Source organism: Varroa jacobsoni, unplaced genomic scaffold, assembly GCF_002532875.2.
Source record: "Varroa jacobsoni isolate VJ856 unplaced genomic scaffold, vjacob_1.0 scaffold_1250, whole genome shotgun sequence".
Taxonomy (NCBI): domain Eukaryota; kingdom Metazoa; phylum Arthropoda; class Arachnida; order Mesostigmata; family Varroidae; genus Varroa; species Varroa jacobsoni.
The window spans coordinates 123,079-142,695 of NW_019214152.1; the positions used below are offsets into that span (position 1 = coordinate 123,079).

The 19,617-nt window shown below is 46.1% G+C and overlaps 1 protein-coding gene across 1 annotated transcript in view; it reads left to right on the forward strand.

Moving 5' to 3' along the window:
* The window catches only part of LOC111268044 (uncharacterized), a 34,361-nt gene that overhangs the window by 8,863 nt on the left and 5,881 nt on the right, over positions 1-19,617 (forward strand). Inside the window, exons 2-3 of the mRNA XM_022846742.2 lie at positions 18,166-19,073; positions 19,404-19,573. Coding sequence (XP_022702477.1) covers positions 18,166-19,073; positions 19,404-19,573 — 1,078 coding nt within the window. The remainder of the gene's footprint in view (positions 1-18,165; positions 19,074-19,403; positions 19,574-19,617) is intronic.

A 19,617-nucleotide genomic window follows, 5' to 3' on the forward strand; every position in this document is an offset into this window, starting at 1 on the left:
AGAGAGAGAGAGAGAGAGAGAGAGAGAGAGAGAGAGAGAGATATGGATGTGTTTGCTCTGCTCGCCCCGTCGGCTTGCGCGCCCCCTGCCGGTTCATGCCAGTACATCCCTTAGAGCCAGCCGGAGCCTCGTTCGCCTAGCAGCTTCACTGCTGCAGCTCTTCTACCGAACTCTACCCCCTCCTCCCCTAGGCCCTCTAGAAGTCCCCTTCTATCTATACCCCAGGCCTTTGCCCCTTTTGATGCCCTTCCGTCCTGCACCCCCTCCCCTCCCCCCAGGCCTTCTTGCTCCATGTTGGTTCCCGGTCAGCAGCTACCCGAAATACCCACTACTACTACCATCACCAGCACCGCGACGACGACGACTAGCGGCAGCAGGCTGCGCCGGCGCCCGCGGGCCTGTGCCCGTTGCCCTTCGGCGGTCAGCTCGGGGTTGGAAGGACCGCTGTTCGTTGGTCCTGGTGGCCCTCTCCCGCTGCTTCCCGCTCTTCGGCCCCGGCAAAGCGCGTAGGGCTTAATAATATCGATTTTGAGTGTGCACAGTGCAGTGCACATGGCGCCTGTACAGGCTCACAAGAGGCCAGACTCTGCTGTGAGGTTGTCCTTTCGCACACGGCCCTTAACTAGGACCATAGGATATCCGGCAGCAAAGCACCAAGTTACAAAGCGACCCGACCAGCAGCAGTCCCTGTGTCATAGCATAAAGTAGAAAAAGGCAGGCCGGACAAACTTTTCAGTTTGAAATGGGCTTCTGATAATTCCGAACGACTATCAGCGTTCCAAATCTGAAGACCGTACGAGCTTCATGAGGTCTGTTTTTGTAGATGATGAAGCGGTAATATAAATTACATTTGTCGTATAACAACGTTTTTGTGGTACGCGTTCACGTCCATGCACAGCAATGGCTCAACAATTTAAAGGTGACATGTTTTAGGTACAAATTAGGTATGGTTAAAAGGCTGTATTAGGGATTTTAAGCGCGTGCAAAAAGGTGTGAGATCAGTATACTTATTATTGAAATATGTATGGTAACAAAGATGCCATTATTACACACTCTTTGTGCACAGCGATAGACCACCTGTGATAATACTGATCGCGCTACTTTCACCTAAAGAGATACCCACCTCGCTTTATTCTATGCACCTGCAAGTCTAACAGAAGTGTAGGATGGTGATCACAAAAGGACTAATAATGTGAAGAGAAAACGGTAACCAACAAATCTGTGTCTGAGGTACATGTGGCCGAACGAATCGAGGCAGCAAGCAGCTGTGAGAGCGTACGAGCCGTCAACATAAGGCGAGCCCTTTACGGACGAATGTCCATTGGCCTCAGTTGCCTCTGCTGCTCGTACTGTCTCTTGCCTACTACTGCTATTCGCTAGAACTCCTCTTGTGTGTTATCGCTGATACGGTACGGCCTCTGCTACTGCAACTACAGACAGTGCCCCAACGCATGCTACGAGTGGCGGAGATCGTGGTGTTCTTCTTCGAAGGCAGTCAGCGAGCGACCGATCGACCAAGCGTCCGTTGCCACTACGATGATTGCAATGTGCGTGCTATTAATGCAGGCAGCAGTCACAGCAGCAGCGGCAGTAGTAATGCAGCGCTGCAGGGTAGCCCCCCACCCTACAGCCCTCCCCTTGCTACATATCCTTTCCCTCTCGCCCTGCCCACGATAGCTGTGTGGCCCCTGCCACTGCTGCTGTTCCCTCCTGCTGTGTGCGCCCCAATTTAGATGCCCCAGCCAATCCGACCCCCCGTTTGCTTCATCCTACATCTCTCCCCGACAGCTACATACACACACAACACGCGCACATACAAACAGGCCTATACACACACGGGCAGGCACATAGATGGCTGCTGCCAGCATCGTCGTCGTCCTGCTGTTGGTCCTGGCCCACGTCGTTCCTGAACGGCAGCTACTTTGCTGGCTGCCTGCAAGGCATCAGCAGGAAGCAGGCATGCAGCAGTCTTGCAGCTGCAAGTCACCCGCCCGTTCGCTCGTTGCTTGCGTGCTTGGTTGGTGGACTCGTTCGTCCGTCCTTCCGTCGGCTGCCTGCTTGTCTGCCTGCCACCGGCTGCCGAGGAGGAAAGGAACCTGCGGAAAGGGCGGCTTCGCTGATGGGCAGCAGCACAGGGACAGGCTCGCGCCGCCACCCAGCAGCTGCAGCCAACATCTCGTTCTGTCCTGTCGACTCGACGGACGACGACGTCGCAATCGTCGAGGGTAGATGGGATGGGTTGGTTCGTTGCTGCTGCTGCTGGGTGGATGGGTGGATTGAGTGTATATGGGTGGGTAGGTGGGGAACTGGCTGACTGCGTTGGGAAGGGGCCCAACGCCGACGGTTGAGGCTTAAAAACGGACGCAGGCTCTGCCTGCTCTTGGGAAGCACTTTCGGGGAGCTTTTGGGACACTGTTAAGGAGGGAGCAGGTTTGCGATGCGCCGCTCGAACTGGCAAATTGCTTCACCATTACCATCGGCACTCTGTGCATTTTTACTGTTCGGTAGCGACAACAGCAGTCTCACCACTGGAATGGATCACATCGTCCTGCCATTGTGATTTGATTCGTTGTCAAATGAGAACCAAGAAAATGGAAAACAATGCATCCTACCTTGCCAAACCACATACCACCATGTTCATCTGCGCCTCTGGGCTTCATATGTAATGAGCGCACCGCGTCATTCCGACCTTGTTTCTCAATGAACAAGACACAGTACAAGAGAAGATGCTACTCATACTCTGTAGAAATAGCCGTCACGATCGGCGACCAGAAAGCGCCGGAAAAAACCTGGCCTAACTCGAGCTTGGCGCTGGAATAGAGACCAGAACGAGCAATTCGTTGACAATCGGCCAGACGAGGCAAGTTACTGGGCCCTTCACTGGAAGCAACGGTAATTGGATGAGCAAAAATGTTCAGAGCTTACTGTCTTCAATTGCTCTCACTGTAGAACGGTAGCCTGCGTCGTTCAGAGCAACTTTGGGGGCATTTCTGCTGGGGACTGGTGCTGTGTTAAGGGTGGATCATCGGTTTGTTCCCACTAGGAAACCCCACCCTCATCCCCTCATACCGCTGCAGTGGCAATGCTGCCCCTCGCGCCAATCAATAGTTGGCATTAGACCTTAATCTCATTTTATCTTTCACTGCGTCGTCACCGCCCTCGCGCTTCTTCAAAGGGACAACGACGATCACCGCTGCCTTTGCCACCGCTTCTGCCATCGCCGCTACCAACAGCGGCGTATCCCCTCCTGATGTCGTCGTCATCTTCCTACCTACGCGTCTGCTCCACCATAGCCAGTAGCAGTACCGCTGGCCGTACGTACTCCAGTTGCCCCCACCTCCCGCTCGCTAGCCGCCCGAATCCCGACAGCAGTTCGCTCACTTTGCGCTTTGATCGCCCCCCAACTCCCGCCACTACAACTCCAGCTGCAAAAAATGTAAATTTGATTCTAAGAGATTCTAACTAAGACATCCGCACTTAGCGTCATCCCATTCGCCTACTTAATGCCATTGGCAATCATCAAGCACCCCCTGAACCATCCCCAGCCATCCAGTCTGTCGGTCGTCTATCAGCCAGCAGCTGTAACCCAACTTTGCTAGCCAACGCCGATATTCGTTTTGCTCCTACCCTTGTAAGATCATCGAATGTCCTTTATTACAGCTCTGTAAAAAAGAGGCGGATGTGACACTACTTCTGTTCTTATAATGTTTGTACTCTTCTTCCATTCAGCAAATTCTCTATACTGATGTATCCGATCGCTTGTTATTTATCTCGAGACTATACCTACGAACACAGCAGGACCTGGTACCCAAAAGAAAAACGCGTCGCAATGGTAAATGGAAGTATCATTTTCATTACCATCGTAATTTCCGTACCCTTCAACGATAATTTGGGCACAAACGAACTAGGGAAATAAACGTCACTTGACCTAACCTATTTACGCGCGAACTGATGCTTCTACGCCTACTGCTGCTGGCGGACAACATGGTTTTACAAAAATTATCATTCATCTTAAAATAGGATGGATAGGGGACGATAGATGAAGAAATGATAACGGAAGGCACTTAGGGTAAGCCTTTTTTTCGTCTGTGCGACGACATTCTGTTTGGTTCATCTTTTTTTCTTGAAAAAATGGAGTTGGGTCGTTTTCCGTTTGCTTTGTCGCGTGTGCAGGCCGGGTAGTGGTCTAAGAAAGAAGAGCTCCAGTCGCAAGGCCTGCTGATTGGCAGCATTCCTTGCCGCCACACGCAGCCTAACGCAAACCCACTCGACACGACGGCAAAACGCCGGCTGCTTCCGTCATTGCAGTAGCCTCTTTGGTGTTGACGCTACTGCTGTCTCTCCAAAAGCTATGCCAATTTGGCACAGCGAGACCAGACTAGGTACGAAGCGATACAGCAGCTAGGCCGCTTTCCGTCTTGGTTCCGTCGACGACTCTGACTATTCCCTGTGGCCGGCTCTCGATGCCAGCAGTCCTCTGCCTGTTTTCATCTTTGCGCTCATCCATCTATCCAGCGTTGTGACTCGCTGTTTGCTAAGCACCGATCCGGGCAATGCGGCATTCAGGGAAAAGAATTTCAAATTAAAAATGTCATCTTGCTCTTGCTCGGATGAGGGCTCCTACTTAACAGTACTATTCAGTACAGCCAAACCGAGTGCGCGAGCTAGTCGGCAGGCAGGCAGGCAGGCAGGCGAACGGGCGACGGCGTACTGAATAATGGGAGCCACGGCGAACGCCTATCTGTCTGTCCGTCCGTCCATCTGTCCTTTCATCTGTCCGTCTGTCTGTCTGCCGGGCCCTCTTTTTAGCCCCTTCCATAATTCCTCTCTTGGAAAAGTTCGAGCGACAATGGTTAGGGAGAAGGGGCTTAGTTAAAAATTGATTTTACGTCTGCATCGCTTCCCGTAACCGCGTTTCTCACGCATGGACGCAGGCTTCACGCACGTTCATAGGAGCACACGCATAGCCGCACCGTTGGTCTCTGCTCACTTCTATCGCCATTTTGTCAGCTTGCAGAGCGTAAAAAATTAAATGTTGAGTCGCTTGCTGCTGCGGATGCAGGGGCTTGTATTATTGTTTCAAGGTATTCTCTCCTCCGCTACACTAATAGTGGCAATAAACATTATCCGCTGGACGAAATTCGTTTATACGTGGCATTTGCTCAAATAGAACTTCTAAATTTGATATAAATTTGACATTAGTCCTAAGCAAGCTGGCTCGTTTCGGTATCCGGCCAAGGGTCTCGAGTGTAGGATTAAATTTTGATTTGTCTATGCAGATCAATAAACGTGTGTCCTGCGTCAAGTGTCGCTAGCCGAAGGAAGACGAGCAGTCATTTCACTGCTTTCACCTGTGTTCCATCTGGAATTTCACCGCTCTGGCCAGATACGATCTTTTCTAATTTGAGCCATATCAGGACCGCCATCCAAAAAACAGCGAGTGATTCGCCACAGGCGAGGACTCCAAGCGGCACTGCGAGGCAGACAATGCGCTCGAGTACGAGTACGAACGCTGGCGGTGTTTCAAAGATTTTGGGTTTTGGTTGTAAACCAGTCCCGCCTGACGGAGGCAGACGGCCCACTCATCAGTATACCCCACCCAGATCAAGATATAGGACCTGCAACAGTCACTGTTGTAGCTACATGATCATGAACTTTTGCACTGGATTTTCAGACAAATTACGAATAGACTAGGATAGATTTCTAAATTTTAGAATATAAGTCGGGACCTAATCTCCTGTGAAAGTTGTGCCAATGCAATGGTGGGAGCCTTTCTCCTGACCTAATGTCGGCACTCAAAATATAACATGGTAGACTATAGATTTATATGTATGATAAATAGATGCCATTAATTAAGATATGCACCATACTTCGACATATGAGCTGTAAGTGGAATCCTACAAAATACATTTTGATCAAAATTATTTGCATTTTTATGTATGTAATTTATATAAATTGTCATGATAGCCTCTTAAGTTCTGCTTTGTAATAAGTTGGTCGGGCTGAACGGGCTCGTTTGCTTGCGGATCACAAACGTCTGGCCGGACTAAACTGTATTGACGGCTTGTATCACCAACAAAAGATCCTGCAGCAAATATGATGGCCGATATTTGAATAGGACAGCCGTGTTACAAGAGCCCGGTGCGGTGCCTTGAACGATTAAGCCTTTAGATAAAGAAACAAAAAAAAAAAACGTATACTACAAAATATCTGTGAATAAATAAACAACATTCAAAGGTAATACCGGACTCTGCCAAGGCTCGGCCAATCTGTTAACGGTGTTACAGCATTAGAGACAGTCACTACCTAATCATCTTCTACTTCATAATTCGACGTACTAAATAGCCAATGTGTGTGTGCTTCTACCATTCGTTTCTATGGTTGTAAAAACCCTCTGAATACCTAGGCATTAACCAGTATTATGAGTCAAATGAGCCACTCTTCTCATTATATAACCGCGGTCACTTCACAGAACACCAACACCCGACCGAAGCTCGATAACATCCGCTTATGACTGTGGTCGAGTGTAACGGTTTCCTTGTACGCTTTCATGAGGTCTCTATTAGAATGGAGTCAGTAAAATAGCTGACCGCTGCGTTTGTAAATGCACTAGGACCAATTGTCTTATTATTTCAAAAACAGGTTCACGAGCGTATACTGAGCTGTCAACTAGGTCCAATGACAACAGGCTTTTTGAGGCCTGCGATGTTACGAAGTATGAGCATTTTTGTATAATGTATGAATTATGCGCGAATTTGCAAAGCTTGAAATAGTGCACCGCTGAACAAGTAAGAGTCTTGCTTTATTCGATAAATACCTCTATAAGGTAAAAAAAAAAAAGAAAAGAAAACTATTTGCGTTAACGTAGACGATGTACGAGATTATGGTCGTATTTGATTGGAAACAACTGAAAAGACAAACCTTTAGCGATGTGATGGCCAGCTCAATGTGGCGGATATCGTTCAGAGCTTTCGAAATGGTGTACTAGCTACTTGTGAGATTACAGTTCAGCTGCTAAGTTAGTCAGTACTTAGATTCTGATCCTCAGTTCATTGGATCCTTATTCCCTCTAAAATATCGCTCGGCGGCCATGTTCGCTTTCGCGCGGAAGGCATCCCTATACTTAAGTGAACCATGAGACTGCTATCGTTTTTCACGCGATGTATGTATGTTTCGTCCGGCCAGCAGAAGGTATACTGGCCAAAGAATGGGTGGCGTCTTCTCGCGAATCAAACCCCTGGACTACAGATGCGTTGATCGTGGAATTCTGCTAGAGATTCAGACACTGTGAAGGGTGTCGCCTACTGAAGGGAGGTAATGGGAGGTTGCGGTGAACTTACATGCTAGAAAATACCCATGATATCTCTGCTAGGTCCATTTCAGGACGCTGAAAGCTAACCTTGTTCACTGAAATAGACCTAATCTAAACGAAGAAAAGAATTGCAACTTCGGAGGAATTAACACTACAGTTCACTCATTAGATTTTTGCTTTTGCTAATAAAGCTGCTCCCTGTTTTATTTAAGGGGTAAGAAGCAAAAACATGGTTCGTCCGTGCCGAAAAGATTACAAAAAATGGATCAGACGTTTCCTTAAGTTCAATGTTAGTTCACCGTAACCCAGTGGATATATTCTTCCTTTGTTTGTATAAGTACGGATGAGGTACTTTTTGCTGGCATAATATTCCGCCTCTCACGCCCGCATAATGTTACTGCCGACTCGAACCAGTGGCAGTCAAGCGGGGGCTGTAAACTGGCATTCGTATCGCAGGATCGTTGAACATAGAGGTTCAGGATCAACCTTACATAAGGCAACGGCGGCGGCGGCGGCGACGGCTGCGTTAGCCAAACAGGATACTACGATTGCCCAGGAGAATGTATAATATTATAGGCACTAGCAGGAGCACCGTTGTCGTGAGTGAGTCAGTCAACTCCGCTTTCTTCCACTTCACCCTACTTGTAGTACGCGATCGTCGTGTCAACTCGGATACATTGTGTATCGTATAGTATCAGTTTAGTAGTTGACGCTGAAGGCGCTTCGATGTCGGCTGCAACGCCCCACCGCCCGCTGCAAGGCTTCCCTGAGAGCGACGATCGCATTTGGTGTCTCTGCTATCACAGCATCACATGAGAACCGAGTGAGTTGTGTTTGATATCGTTTGATACGCTGTATCCGTCGGTTACGGGATCAGCGCTCAGAGGAAGGCCGACCCAGCAGCCGATGGTGGTACCCCAATGGTCTTGCTGCTGCTGCTGCTGCTGCCGCCACCACCACCGCCGCCACTAGCGCCGCGGCTGCTGCCTGTTATACTTTGCTGGGTTTTTCTCATTTGGTCTCCCTCTGGAGGCCATTCCACCCTCCTGCTTGTCAGCCATAACTTTGACTATTTGTGCTCGCCATGATGTCCAGGTTAGTTGGCTAGTCTCGCCAGACTTTGGTCGTGGTCTACGGTCGCCTCTGATTCAGCCTTAGACTCTGACTCGACATGAAGCTACCCCTGCCTCCGACACATCTTCCCTAGGAAGCAATGAAAACCAGCGAATGAACATATCGGACATCTTAAACCACGTAAAGTTCGGTTAGTTTTAGGTTGGATTTCGTCTATATTCAAAAAAAGTCAGCGAGAGGCTACTGAGAAACAGCGACGCGAGGCGGTGTTCTGTCGACATATAAACGCGAATAAATATTCCCACTCGTACCCACTTGTTCGTTAGTTAGCAAAAAGAGAAGACGGCATATTAATATCGACTCGAGCCGGCGTCCAGCCGCCGAACGCTGTTCGCTCGTATATATGCAGGTCAAATGGGAACAAATTATACAGGCGCCTCCTATCCGCAACTGTGGTATCTCGCAGTGCGCGTATACATTTGACTACTGAAGATGCTTCTTGAAACAGTGAATGAGGCGGAGGAGGTGCGGGGCAGCACCTTGACAGGACAAAATCAACCGGCCGACTATGACGCCTTACTGACTACGTTTGGCTTGCTGTCCGCTTTCACTCTCCAAAGTAGGCGGCCGAGCCCATTCGAGGCGTCTGTGTTTTCGAATCATCATTTCGGAAGCCCGGAAAGCATCGTTGTAAATTATATCTGTTTATTAACATTATCTACAACGAGGCATAACTACTTGATTTACTGCTGATTGGAACGATTCTCTCTTCTTTCTGATCAAATCTAATGAAACAAACACAAATAGCATCGCAGCGTTGGCTTTGGTCTAAGGGAAGAGCGATCTATTTGTCAATAGAAAGCTCGTAATCATCACCAACAAAAGACATCGTATTCGCTGATTGCACGGTAAATTTTTGACTGAGTTCTTTCTGCTCAAATAGAAGGCGTTCATGCTAAAGTGCACAGAATAGCTGTCCTACGTATATTTCTATGGCATATCAGTACCTAATTCCGTTAAACCTTTAAATGAAGTGTATCCACTGTTAGTACCACTGCGGCCTACGATCAGTTTATGAAAAGTTTATAAAATAATACCTTTCAGCTGGCCTTAAACCTGCGCTGTATAAGTTAACGTGTTCAGCTTTCAGGTCACCTAGATAAAGGTTCGCAGAGCTAAGACGAACTCGCCCGTCTAGTTAGAGTATGCACAACTGCCCTGCCACGTATCGCCACTTGAGAATTTGGTTTTCTGAAGACAGTGTCAGCGAAGTCCGCTGCGATGCTGACCTATCGTTCGCCCAGCACAAGTTGATCAAGGTATCCATCTCATCGAATTCGTTTCGTTCATAAAGGTCATAAAATCGCCACTTCTAAACATATCTCATGGTTGTTAGTACTCCCATCACCCAGGGAACCGTATTCTTCACAGCAGTCTGAAGTAGCCAATATCCGATCCTATCAAGCCGCTTTCTGCCGATGCGATGTTGAAGTCGACTTAGCTGCTTTTGCTTTTGGGACAATAAAATGTGACAAATTCTAATTGGGCTTGAATGAGCCGTGTTCGTTTAAACTAGAAATCAGCCTGCCTCTGATTATTTGAATAGATCACCTCAGGAAGAGTGGAAAAGGTACCCATACACGTGAACACATGCTTTCTTCACCGATACTGAAGAGTTGTCTGAATCTGTTTTGAACGCGCTTTCGAACGTAGCTTTGTTGATAGTCAGCGGTGCAAATAATGCCCCGCAGAGCGGCTTGTGTGGACGTATGTGGTGGTGTGCAATAAATGGAAGGCCGAAATATGTGTAGATATTAAAATAGTAACAATGTCGACGTCTCCCAGCGGTTACTAAGCTAAACGAGAAATAATAGCAGCTTGCCCTGAACTCTAAGTTCACGATCATTCTTTTAACGTAGATAATACTATTTGCTTTATTGAGTATAAAAAAGTCTACATTCAAAAGGCGGAATGCTCAGGCAGTAGTTGGTTCACATCGTTTATGCAGTCAAAGCTTGGAAAGGTTATTTCAGAATCAAGTTATATACTGCGAAACTTTCGATGTACGGCACGTCCGCAAATAATGGGTTGCGTGTGCCTATAATAATCAACGATCGTCTGCTCAAATGCCCTTAAAAAGTGCTTGCATTCAGTCAAAGTAAATCGTTACTTTATTGACTAAGAGTAAAGTATCAGGAGCATGGCGTAATGTCTAGGGATTTTAACTGACATGGTATGGCCGTCAAATAAAATTTGCCTGGGCAAATGAATCCTGCTACCCGCTGCACTTTAAGATAAGTAAGAGTAATCCTTAAGCGACGCAGATTCTCTGTGGGTGGTGATTTCTCACCCAAATGAACAACCATATACAAGCTACAGATAATGATGAAAAGTTATGAAATGTCCCCAAAAATTAAACGGTCCGACGTAGTATTTTGTCTACACGGACAAAAAATGATAAGCAGGACAAAATCTATGTTCAGTGAATTTGGCATAATTAAAAACAAAGCCTAATGGAGGTGCTTATTGCTTTCAATTGTAATTAGTTGAAATCTACTTTAAAGAGGAGTAAGGAGTTTTCAAATGATAGTTGATTAGCTGATAAAGGACGAAAAAGGTGTTGTAAGAATTTTAATTAGGGAATAGTTTAGATCAGAGGATTAACAAAGTAAACCAATCTATGAGCTGAAATATAGCGCAAGAGCTGTTACAAGCTTTCTTTCATACGAAAAATAATTTATCTATCTCCACAAACGCTATGAGTTTTTGCTATATACTGAAATCGAGCTACCTATTCAGTAAGTGTAGTAAAAAATTTGCTCCATAGCATTGTCCTGAAAACGGTATTGATAGGTACTGGGTAAAGGCAAAACGAGGTGTGATGCACGTGGTCGCCACGTGGTCGTTCTTCTGACGTGAAAGAACACCCGCTTGTAGCTGTTAGCCGTAGCGGCTGCTGTCGACGACGTCGGCGGCTCGAAGGGCAATTGCAGCGTCTGGCGTCTTTCATTCTTTCTTTCTTCCTTTTCCGCTATCATTCCCGCTTGTCCCTTCCCGGAAGTCCGCGACCTTTTTCTTCTTCTTTTCTTCTTTTCCTTTCTACTCCTTTTCGTCTTTCTCCTGTTGTTCCTTCTTTCTTCTCTGCTGTCGTCCTTCCTGTAACGGCGGTGGCGGCGGCCAGCGTCGTCCTTTTATCCCTTCATTTTCTCCACTTCTCTCTGTTCATCGGTACAGACGCCCGACCACTTGCCCACCCGTTTGCGTGCCGCCTTACTCCTCACCAGCGCGACCATCATTACCACCTTCTGCAGTTCTCTACCCTAATACCCCTGTACCCGGGCTTCTGTATCCTACACCCTACACCTTCTATGATTTTTTTTGAGCAGCGCTGTCGGGCCCCGCCCCTATATATCTTGATACGCTGTTGTCCATGATGTTCTTGGAAGCCCATCGCTGTATTTCAATTTCTGGCCTTACATGAAAAAATAAAGCAAATGTAACAGGCGGCCATAGACAATTGCGACACAAGTAACAAAACCGCTGTCTGTACGAAACAAAATTATGCTAGGAAGGAGGTGTATGAATCTTAAAAAGGAAGGATGACGACGTTAGGGATCTGTCACCCAAGCATGTCAAGTGAGTGCTGGATTTATTCGGCGGTGAGAGTTTGCCTGTGTAAGCTTGCGCATTTGTGTGCATACGTATGTCGGTATGCTGTGTTTCTTTTTCCCTTTTCCCAACGGCAATACTGTTACCTAACTCAATGCTCTCTACGATATCTCCTGGCTCGGCGCCGTCTCCTGCCTCGTGTCGTCTTGCCCCATTTTCCTACTTTCTAGCGAAGACCGGATAGAGCGGCGGTCGGTAGCAGAAATGAGAATAAAAAAGGGTAAAGGAAGAAAACAGCGGTAAACGGAAGCATCGGCGGGAAACTCCCTTTGGTTCCGTTATTGAGTTGACGGGCGTTGTCGACGGTGCCCACTTGCTTTATGGGAATAGAACAGGGCAAGAGTGGACGAGGAAGAGGGCGGAGGTAGGGAAAGCAGAAACAGCAGCGAAGAAGGAAGAAGAGTGGCAGGACGACAGGAAGCAGCTGGAAGAAAGGAGAACAGCCCAGCGGGAAGGCGTGAGTGGCGGGAGCGAATAGGAGACAGACAGACCGACAGAGAGGGAAGGGTCGTGGAGGAGAAGGAGAACAGAAGCACGGTCAGAGCCCCGACACATTGCGCCTTCGGCTCCCAGAGCAGCGCTTTCCCGCCTCTTAGAAAAAGAAACGAGTCCGAAGAGAAAACGGAAAAAAGACGCGATCAGATGCTTCCGAAAGGATAGGGACAAGTACAATCAGCGGATAGAAAAGGCAGGAGAAGGCGGCGAAGGATACGAAGCCGACACCTCTGCTGCTTTCCACAACAGAAAAAGAATGAGGGGGGGTTACCCACCGCCAGCTTCAAAGAGAGAGCGAATAGGAGCACGTGCGTCTCTGTGTATGTCTATATCCGTGTGTATTTGTACGTACTGTGCGGGTGACTGAAAAACAGGCAGTAGAAGACTATAAGCCACCGATAACGGCACAGCTAGCGGAAAACAGAAGATTAAAAAGAGAATATAAAAAAAAATATGAAGAAAGCCTGAGATAGTGGCAACGAAGAGACGAGAAAAAATACCCCCAGCCTCCCGCCTTCCGCCCCCGGTAGCACTTGTTTGATCGGTCAGCCAGCAAGCCAGTCTGCTAGCCTGTCTGTCGCTAGTAAGTTTCTTCGCCTAATAAAGGAACGGTGAGCGACAAACGGTAAGTGGATGTGCGGGCGCGTTGCCTCACACGATGGCAGAAATGCCTAGACGGGTAACCTCGCTCCATAAATAGGAACTGACAGAGGCTCGCTGACAGAAAGGAAAAATGAAATTCGAAAAAAAAAAAGTAGCGAAGGCCACAAGGCCAAGGTCATGCGAGAAAGGAATAAGCTGAAGAAGCAGACTAGGAAGGACCGTAGAAGAGAAAATCAGACGGAAACAGAATGAAAAAGGGAACGAGTGAAAGAAAAGAGAAGGGGGCAAAAAAATGTGTCTAAGAAACAAAGATGGAGGTGGGCGAAATAGGGGAGGGTCAGGGGTGTAGGAGTTGTTGAGGTGGTGATTGTGGCGGCGACGGCGGCGGGGGTTGGACATTGCAAGAGAAAGAGCATGAAAAAAGCCGTAGTGCGCGGAAACAAGAAAAGAGAAAGGAGAACCCAAAGAGAGGCTAAAAGAGATAAATGTTACGTCACACTTCAGTTAGGTTGGGTCCGAAAAAGGACGAGACTGGCAGGAGACGGTAGACGACAGCCCCTGGTCAGATATCCCCATTTTCCCATTACACCCAGAATAGAAAACGCCCACTGTTTTTTGGTGAAAACAAGATTGAGTGGAGATAGCCCTGATACGCAACGAGAAATGTACGTTAGCTTCAGGGGCATCTTCAGTGGGGACCGTGGTTGTGTTGATTGATTTAGGTTGTGTAACCGTCCATTTCTTACAACTGCCGATCTAAATCAATATAATCGTTGGGGTTTAGCTATATGTCTCTATTATTTTTCAAGTGAAGCATGAAATCTAGGCTAAACAAGTTTATGAATGACTGGTAGTACAGCATAGATAGTGAAGCTCAGAAGGATAAAGAAGTCTGTTCTAATAACAAATTTTCGTTGTTGCTTTGCTGCTCGTATAACAATTTTGCTATTTCCCGTCAAGAAACTGAGACGCGGTGTGGCTGATTGCTTTTTCTAAATGTTACGTCACTTTTTTTTACGTTACCCAAGAAAAAAGCTCTCCTGGGCCGGTGAAATATTATGGGTCGAGATTGAAGTGCATTGAAGTGGACTTCAACAGTCAAAGTCCCTCCAAAGAAGTAGAAGCTGATTTTGTTTAAGGATTAAATAGCGAAGTGTTTCTGCCTAAACGGTTAGCAACTCATTTCGAAAAATAACGAAGTTTCTAAATGGTGGAGACCTAAAGCTAGAGAAGAATATTTTTGCTGTAGCAGGTACATATATTGAATTATACGTTGTTGCATGTGTCAATTTAGTAAGTTTCTAAAATTTGAAACATTTCTATTTTTTTAGTGTAATTTTAGGAGTACATTTTTATCTTGTGACTTTAATATAGAATAGTTGCAAACATATACGAATTGATACTGGAGTTATATTGCAATATTCACCTTTCAAATCTAAAAATGGTAAGCTCCTTCGTGAGTCACTCGGAGGATTCGAACAAATGGCTGAAAGGAACGAAGCGAATAACGGGGCTAAGTGTTAGACCTACTCGAGGGCTATAGGAGAGGGCAGCTTGTTCTAGCTGCGTCTAGCCAAGCATCCCTCGGGGTTGATAAACAGCATGTTGGCGCACATCTAGGATCAGAGACCAGGGGGGCGAATAACTTGGTTCTTTGTCACGACCGTAGCGTTAGAGCGTTCCTTACCAATCCCATGGACGAACTGCTACTGGCGGCCCATGTGATTACCTCTCTGGTTACTCTATTCCCTCTATATATATATATATATATATATAAAGCATAGAATCAATGGCTATTGAATAGAAACTAGGAGCCATCTAATGCTTTCCACCTGCAGTTACGTGGCCTCAAGCAACACACGGGTGTCACGCAGCATCTGTCAGTATTTCTTTACGTTTTTGCGACTTCTGATTGAAATCGTACTTCGTATATGGCAAGTCTGTCCGCTAAACTCCAAGTGCAGTTCTGAGATATATTAATCTTCTGGTATTTTGCTTTTCGTGGGATGAGGTCTGAACAGATAGTTCTGTGTTAGGCCAATTTGAATTTGCTTTCATTTATGCCTAGTTATTAATATTTGTTTCTTGTCAGATAGGAGTTAGACGGATTTTATGAATTAAATAAACTTATTCCATATTAGAAATATAAACCTGTTGGCATAGTTAACGGTTAATTTAAAGTATACCGAAAAAGTATTCTGTAGTCTGTAAAATTCTGGCTAAACGTATAGTTGCCAAAGTTTTCACTTTTGGCAATATATGATTTGGTGAACCGCCATATTCCCGCTTGCCCGTCCGTACGCTCTTTATCGTGCTTAGCATATTTAGGATTAAATAACTTAAGCGTCGAAGTCTAACTTGATTTAGGGTTTAACGCAGTAGTAATATGACGGCTGATAACTTCGACAAACTCAGAAATGCCCGAAATTAATTAGGATCATAGGAAGGACACTTTAAAAAACCCCATCGGAAGATTATGTCGACTTTTAGAACACAGCATCGTATTCGTTCTCCAATTGTGCTACTGTGTTTAGTCTTATTATTTAAGCTTAACTCAGCTGTTACAGACGTGTAAAAAATAGGAGTCGCGCCACTTTTCGACAATGGTCATTTTAAACTAATCATTTGCCAAACTCGAGCTAGCAATCCGAACCTTCTTAGCAGAAAAACGGGCTTATCCGTCCCATACTTTACGACATTCTTCGATTATACTTGACAGAGTCTCGAAAGGGCTAACTTGTATGACTTCTTTGCCCTTTTCACTCAGAAAAGAGTAGGTTATTTCTGCATAATAAGAGTCGTACATTGTTTTTGGCTACCCAACAAATCGTACTCCTACTACGGACTATTCATGTAATCATGGCAGGGCTGTCTGTGTTGATTCGGTCCCAAGGTCGCCTGTGGCAAAGCTGAATTTATTACTTGAGGACAGGAGACTGGGGCTTCAAATTTTCCTGCCTTACATGGCAGTGAATCGAAGACTAGGCGTTTATGTCACATTTTCTAGGCAAGCATACGAAACTCCTGTTTCCATTCGTATAGAGCCGTTCTAGCGTGCAAGCTCGATCGTCCCCATTGCGACATCACTATGACACGAGGGTAACATCCTAGTGGAAAATAGAATTGAATTATTATCACATACTGCTTATGTCATCTTCTGTTGTGTGTTGGAATTTATTGTAGCGGAAAAGAATAATACCACCTTGAAATATCATTAAGACAAATTTTCAGCTAATAATTATGGTGTAATGGATACTAAAAACATGTACCCCGCCGTAATATGGTTGCTCCCTTACTTTAGTATAGATAATATATTACCTAGTTACCTGCTTAAATAGAGGAGAATCAGCTACCGTGTTGGCAAACCAGCTAATATTGTGATAGATCTCTCCCTTTTATTACCACAAAAATATCAATATAATTATATATTTTTGGTTGGTGCATAATTAAAAAGTGTATAAAACTTTTTGATGATTGTCAATGTAGAATCTCCGATAACATTCTATCACTGACTCTTTGAGAGCGATAGACATGATTTAAAGGTTTATGTAGATTTCAGAAACGCTATAAAGAGGACGAGTAAGCTAGGTAGTTTGCTTTAAGAGTATCTGTGAATGAGGACCTGCCCCTTTATTAGGCCAAAACGTGCTCTTGGATAATGGCGCTGCTTTTTGCTGAGTTAAGAATAAGGCTACCGTTATGGAAACAGATTAGGTAGAAGCTGACTCGCCGATGAGGCCTTAGTGCGAAGAAAATGCGTACAAGTGAAAAGGAACCCATAATTACGCTAACTTTGGTTGGCGCTGTAGATCTGTAGCAGCTGAAATGAGTTAGTGGGCTGTAGGGGGAGGCTATCTTTAAGCTTGTCACTCTTTGACTGGTACAGTGTCCCTTTGCACCGAAATCTGCCAGTTCTGGTCGAATTCGGCTCGTGTTCGGGGATTAAGCCGCCTTAGCACGCAATTACCCGATAAATCAATTGTACATTATGACCTACAAATCCGCCCGCGATTACATTCGGTACGCAGACAACTACGAGGGGTACTGCGGGGGCACCGATGATGGCAGGCAATCGTAACTGGCAGATTAGTTTAACGCGGCCAGCCAGCCAGCCAGCTAGCCAGCCAGCAAGCGACAAGTGGGAAGGTCCAAGGATGTAAGTTAAGGGAAACTTCAAATTCAATATGGCAATCCTCGAAATGTCACTTTAATGAGTCGTGTACGTGAATCAGATGTTGAACGATTCAGCAAACAGAATATGCTAATAACCAGGACATTCATTAAAAGCATAACATGCAGAGTGGATCATTCTTTGTTTATTTTTCTGATGCAGATTTTTCCTGTCATTAGAAGTGGTGTCATCACATTTGGCATCACTGCTTGGCAGCGTCGTAGTGTTGCAATTCCAGAAAGGCTATTTATTTAATTAAAAAAAATGGCAGTCGATGGAAAGCAATGAAGTGGCGATGGTTCAAATCTATTTAATAGTTTAACTTAAGCTTAGAAGAATTGTCACATTATGAGCGTAAGGGTTTTTAGAGAACTACCCATGCAGAGAAGTTTACAACTATAGTCGGTAGGTGGTAGAGAACTGATCATTTAAATATCGTTTGGAGCTTTTGAAGAAACTTTTAGGCAATATTAATTCTGTGTACCACATTCGCTATTCAATATTTGCATTAAGTGAGTACAATACAGGACACCTAATAGGAGCATACCCTATGAGTCCTTACATAAAGTCAAACATTTTGTAAGCTTGTCTCCGACTCCGTTGTGTAAGTGTTTCACATCAATAACCACACATACAAAATGAATTGAACACAATTGCCAGAATGCAATAGTTAACAAATGTATATTAGCGTAACTAGTACAACACATTTAGAATTTTTATGAGCAAAACTTTATTGGCATTCCCTCAGTGGTAAATTTTTGAATAGTCAATAACAAAATGTAACGTTTATTTTATAGTTAAAATCTGACTAACGTTTTTTGCTGAATTTTTACTGTTTCAGGTACTGGGAACCAACGACTTTAAGGCTTCCAATGGCTGGCTATACAAGTTCAAAGAGCGCCATGGATTCGTCATGAGCAGCAAAGCGGCACAGTCAAGCATGGGCCCGCCAAGCTCAGGCCCTCAGCAGCACCCTTCGCCTACAGGCGGCCATAACCCGCTTCCCCAACCACACGCTTCACTGAACCCGCATGTGGTGCCGCATAGTGCCCACCTAGCAACCCATTCTCACGGCCCCCACGGGGGCGCTACGGGTGCTTCGTCCTCCGCAATGGGTTTGGCCAGCTTAGGTTCATCTTCGATTAGTTCCCAGCACTCGCTTAGCTCGCATTCACCGCCTGGACACCCGCTTGCACCACTAGCTCCTCCCTCAATGGCGGCGAACCCTTGTCTGCCAGGCGAGTATCCCCCAGTGTCGACAAGTTCGATTTCCCATAGTGGCCATCCTAGCCACCATGCAGTTATGTCACAGCAAAGAGGTCCCTTGCCTCCACTCCACCAGCCACCGCTGTCCTCACTTGGGCATCCATCGTCTGCTGGACATCTGTCTTGTGGACAACTGGGAAGCGGTGACCTTGGGGGACAGATGCCCCCTCCAGCAATGCCGCCCTCCAGTGGTCACCCTCATACGCCTCGTGCAGATAGACTGACGCCACCGCCACCTCCGCCGCCTCCGCTTTCGTCACTGGGAATGGGTCAGATGCAAATGGTTTCCCCTGGAGTTGGGGTTGTGAACCAGAGTGTCATGCCAGTATTGTCAGCCCCTCCCCAGCAAGTTAGTCCACCCCCTCCTGTTGCTACTCCAGCCAAACCTTCGCCCGATTACGAGCTTGCCAATTACCACCGCGCCCTATTCGATTATGATCCCCAACGAATCTATACAGTCAGCGAGACCTGCCTTCTTTACAAGTGAGTTCGGCATTCATCAATCATGCCGTAATCAACTATTTTGTCGTTATTTTATCCATATTCCACCTCTAATTATATCAACGTATGAGCACCATGTACGTTTCTGAATATTCCTATTTCAATATGTAGAATATGATTAACTGCTGTCGGTTGTCGTTCCAAGTAACTTATTAAATACTTGGAGCAAGATAAGATTCCAATCTAAAATACTCCAATAGATTTTATATATTCGTGTGGTATCATCTTTCTTGACTACGGAAGTTCCGTCCTTCTGTTTTCGTGCCGGCTATTCCTCTTTTCCGCCGTTTAATTGATGTATGTCTATTACAGTAAGCTGCCGAACGCGGAACGAGATACGCTATCTGATACCTTAAATGCTGATGCGCGCATCACGGTCCTATTGTGCTCCAACGCGAGCGGCACCCATAAACTTCGACCGCTTGTAATCAACTGTCGACGCGACGGAGAAGACTTCAACGAGGGCAGGGGCAAACTGCCTGGTTAGTCTAATGATGCTACTTGTGCATTGTTTCTTTTATTGAGC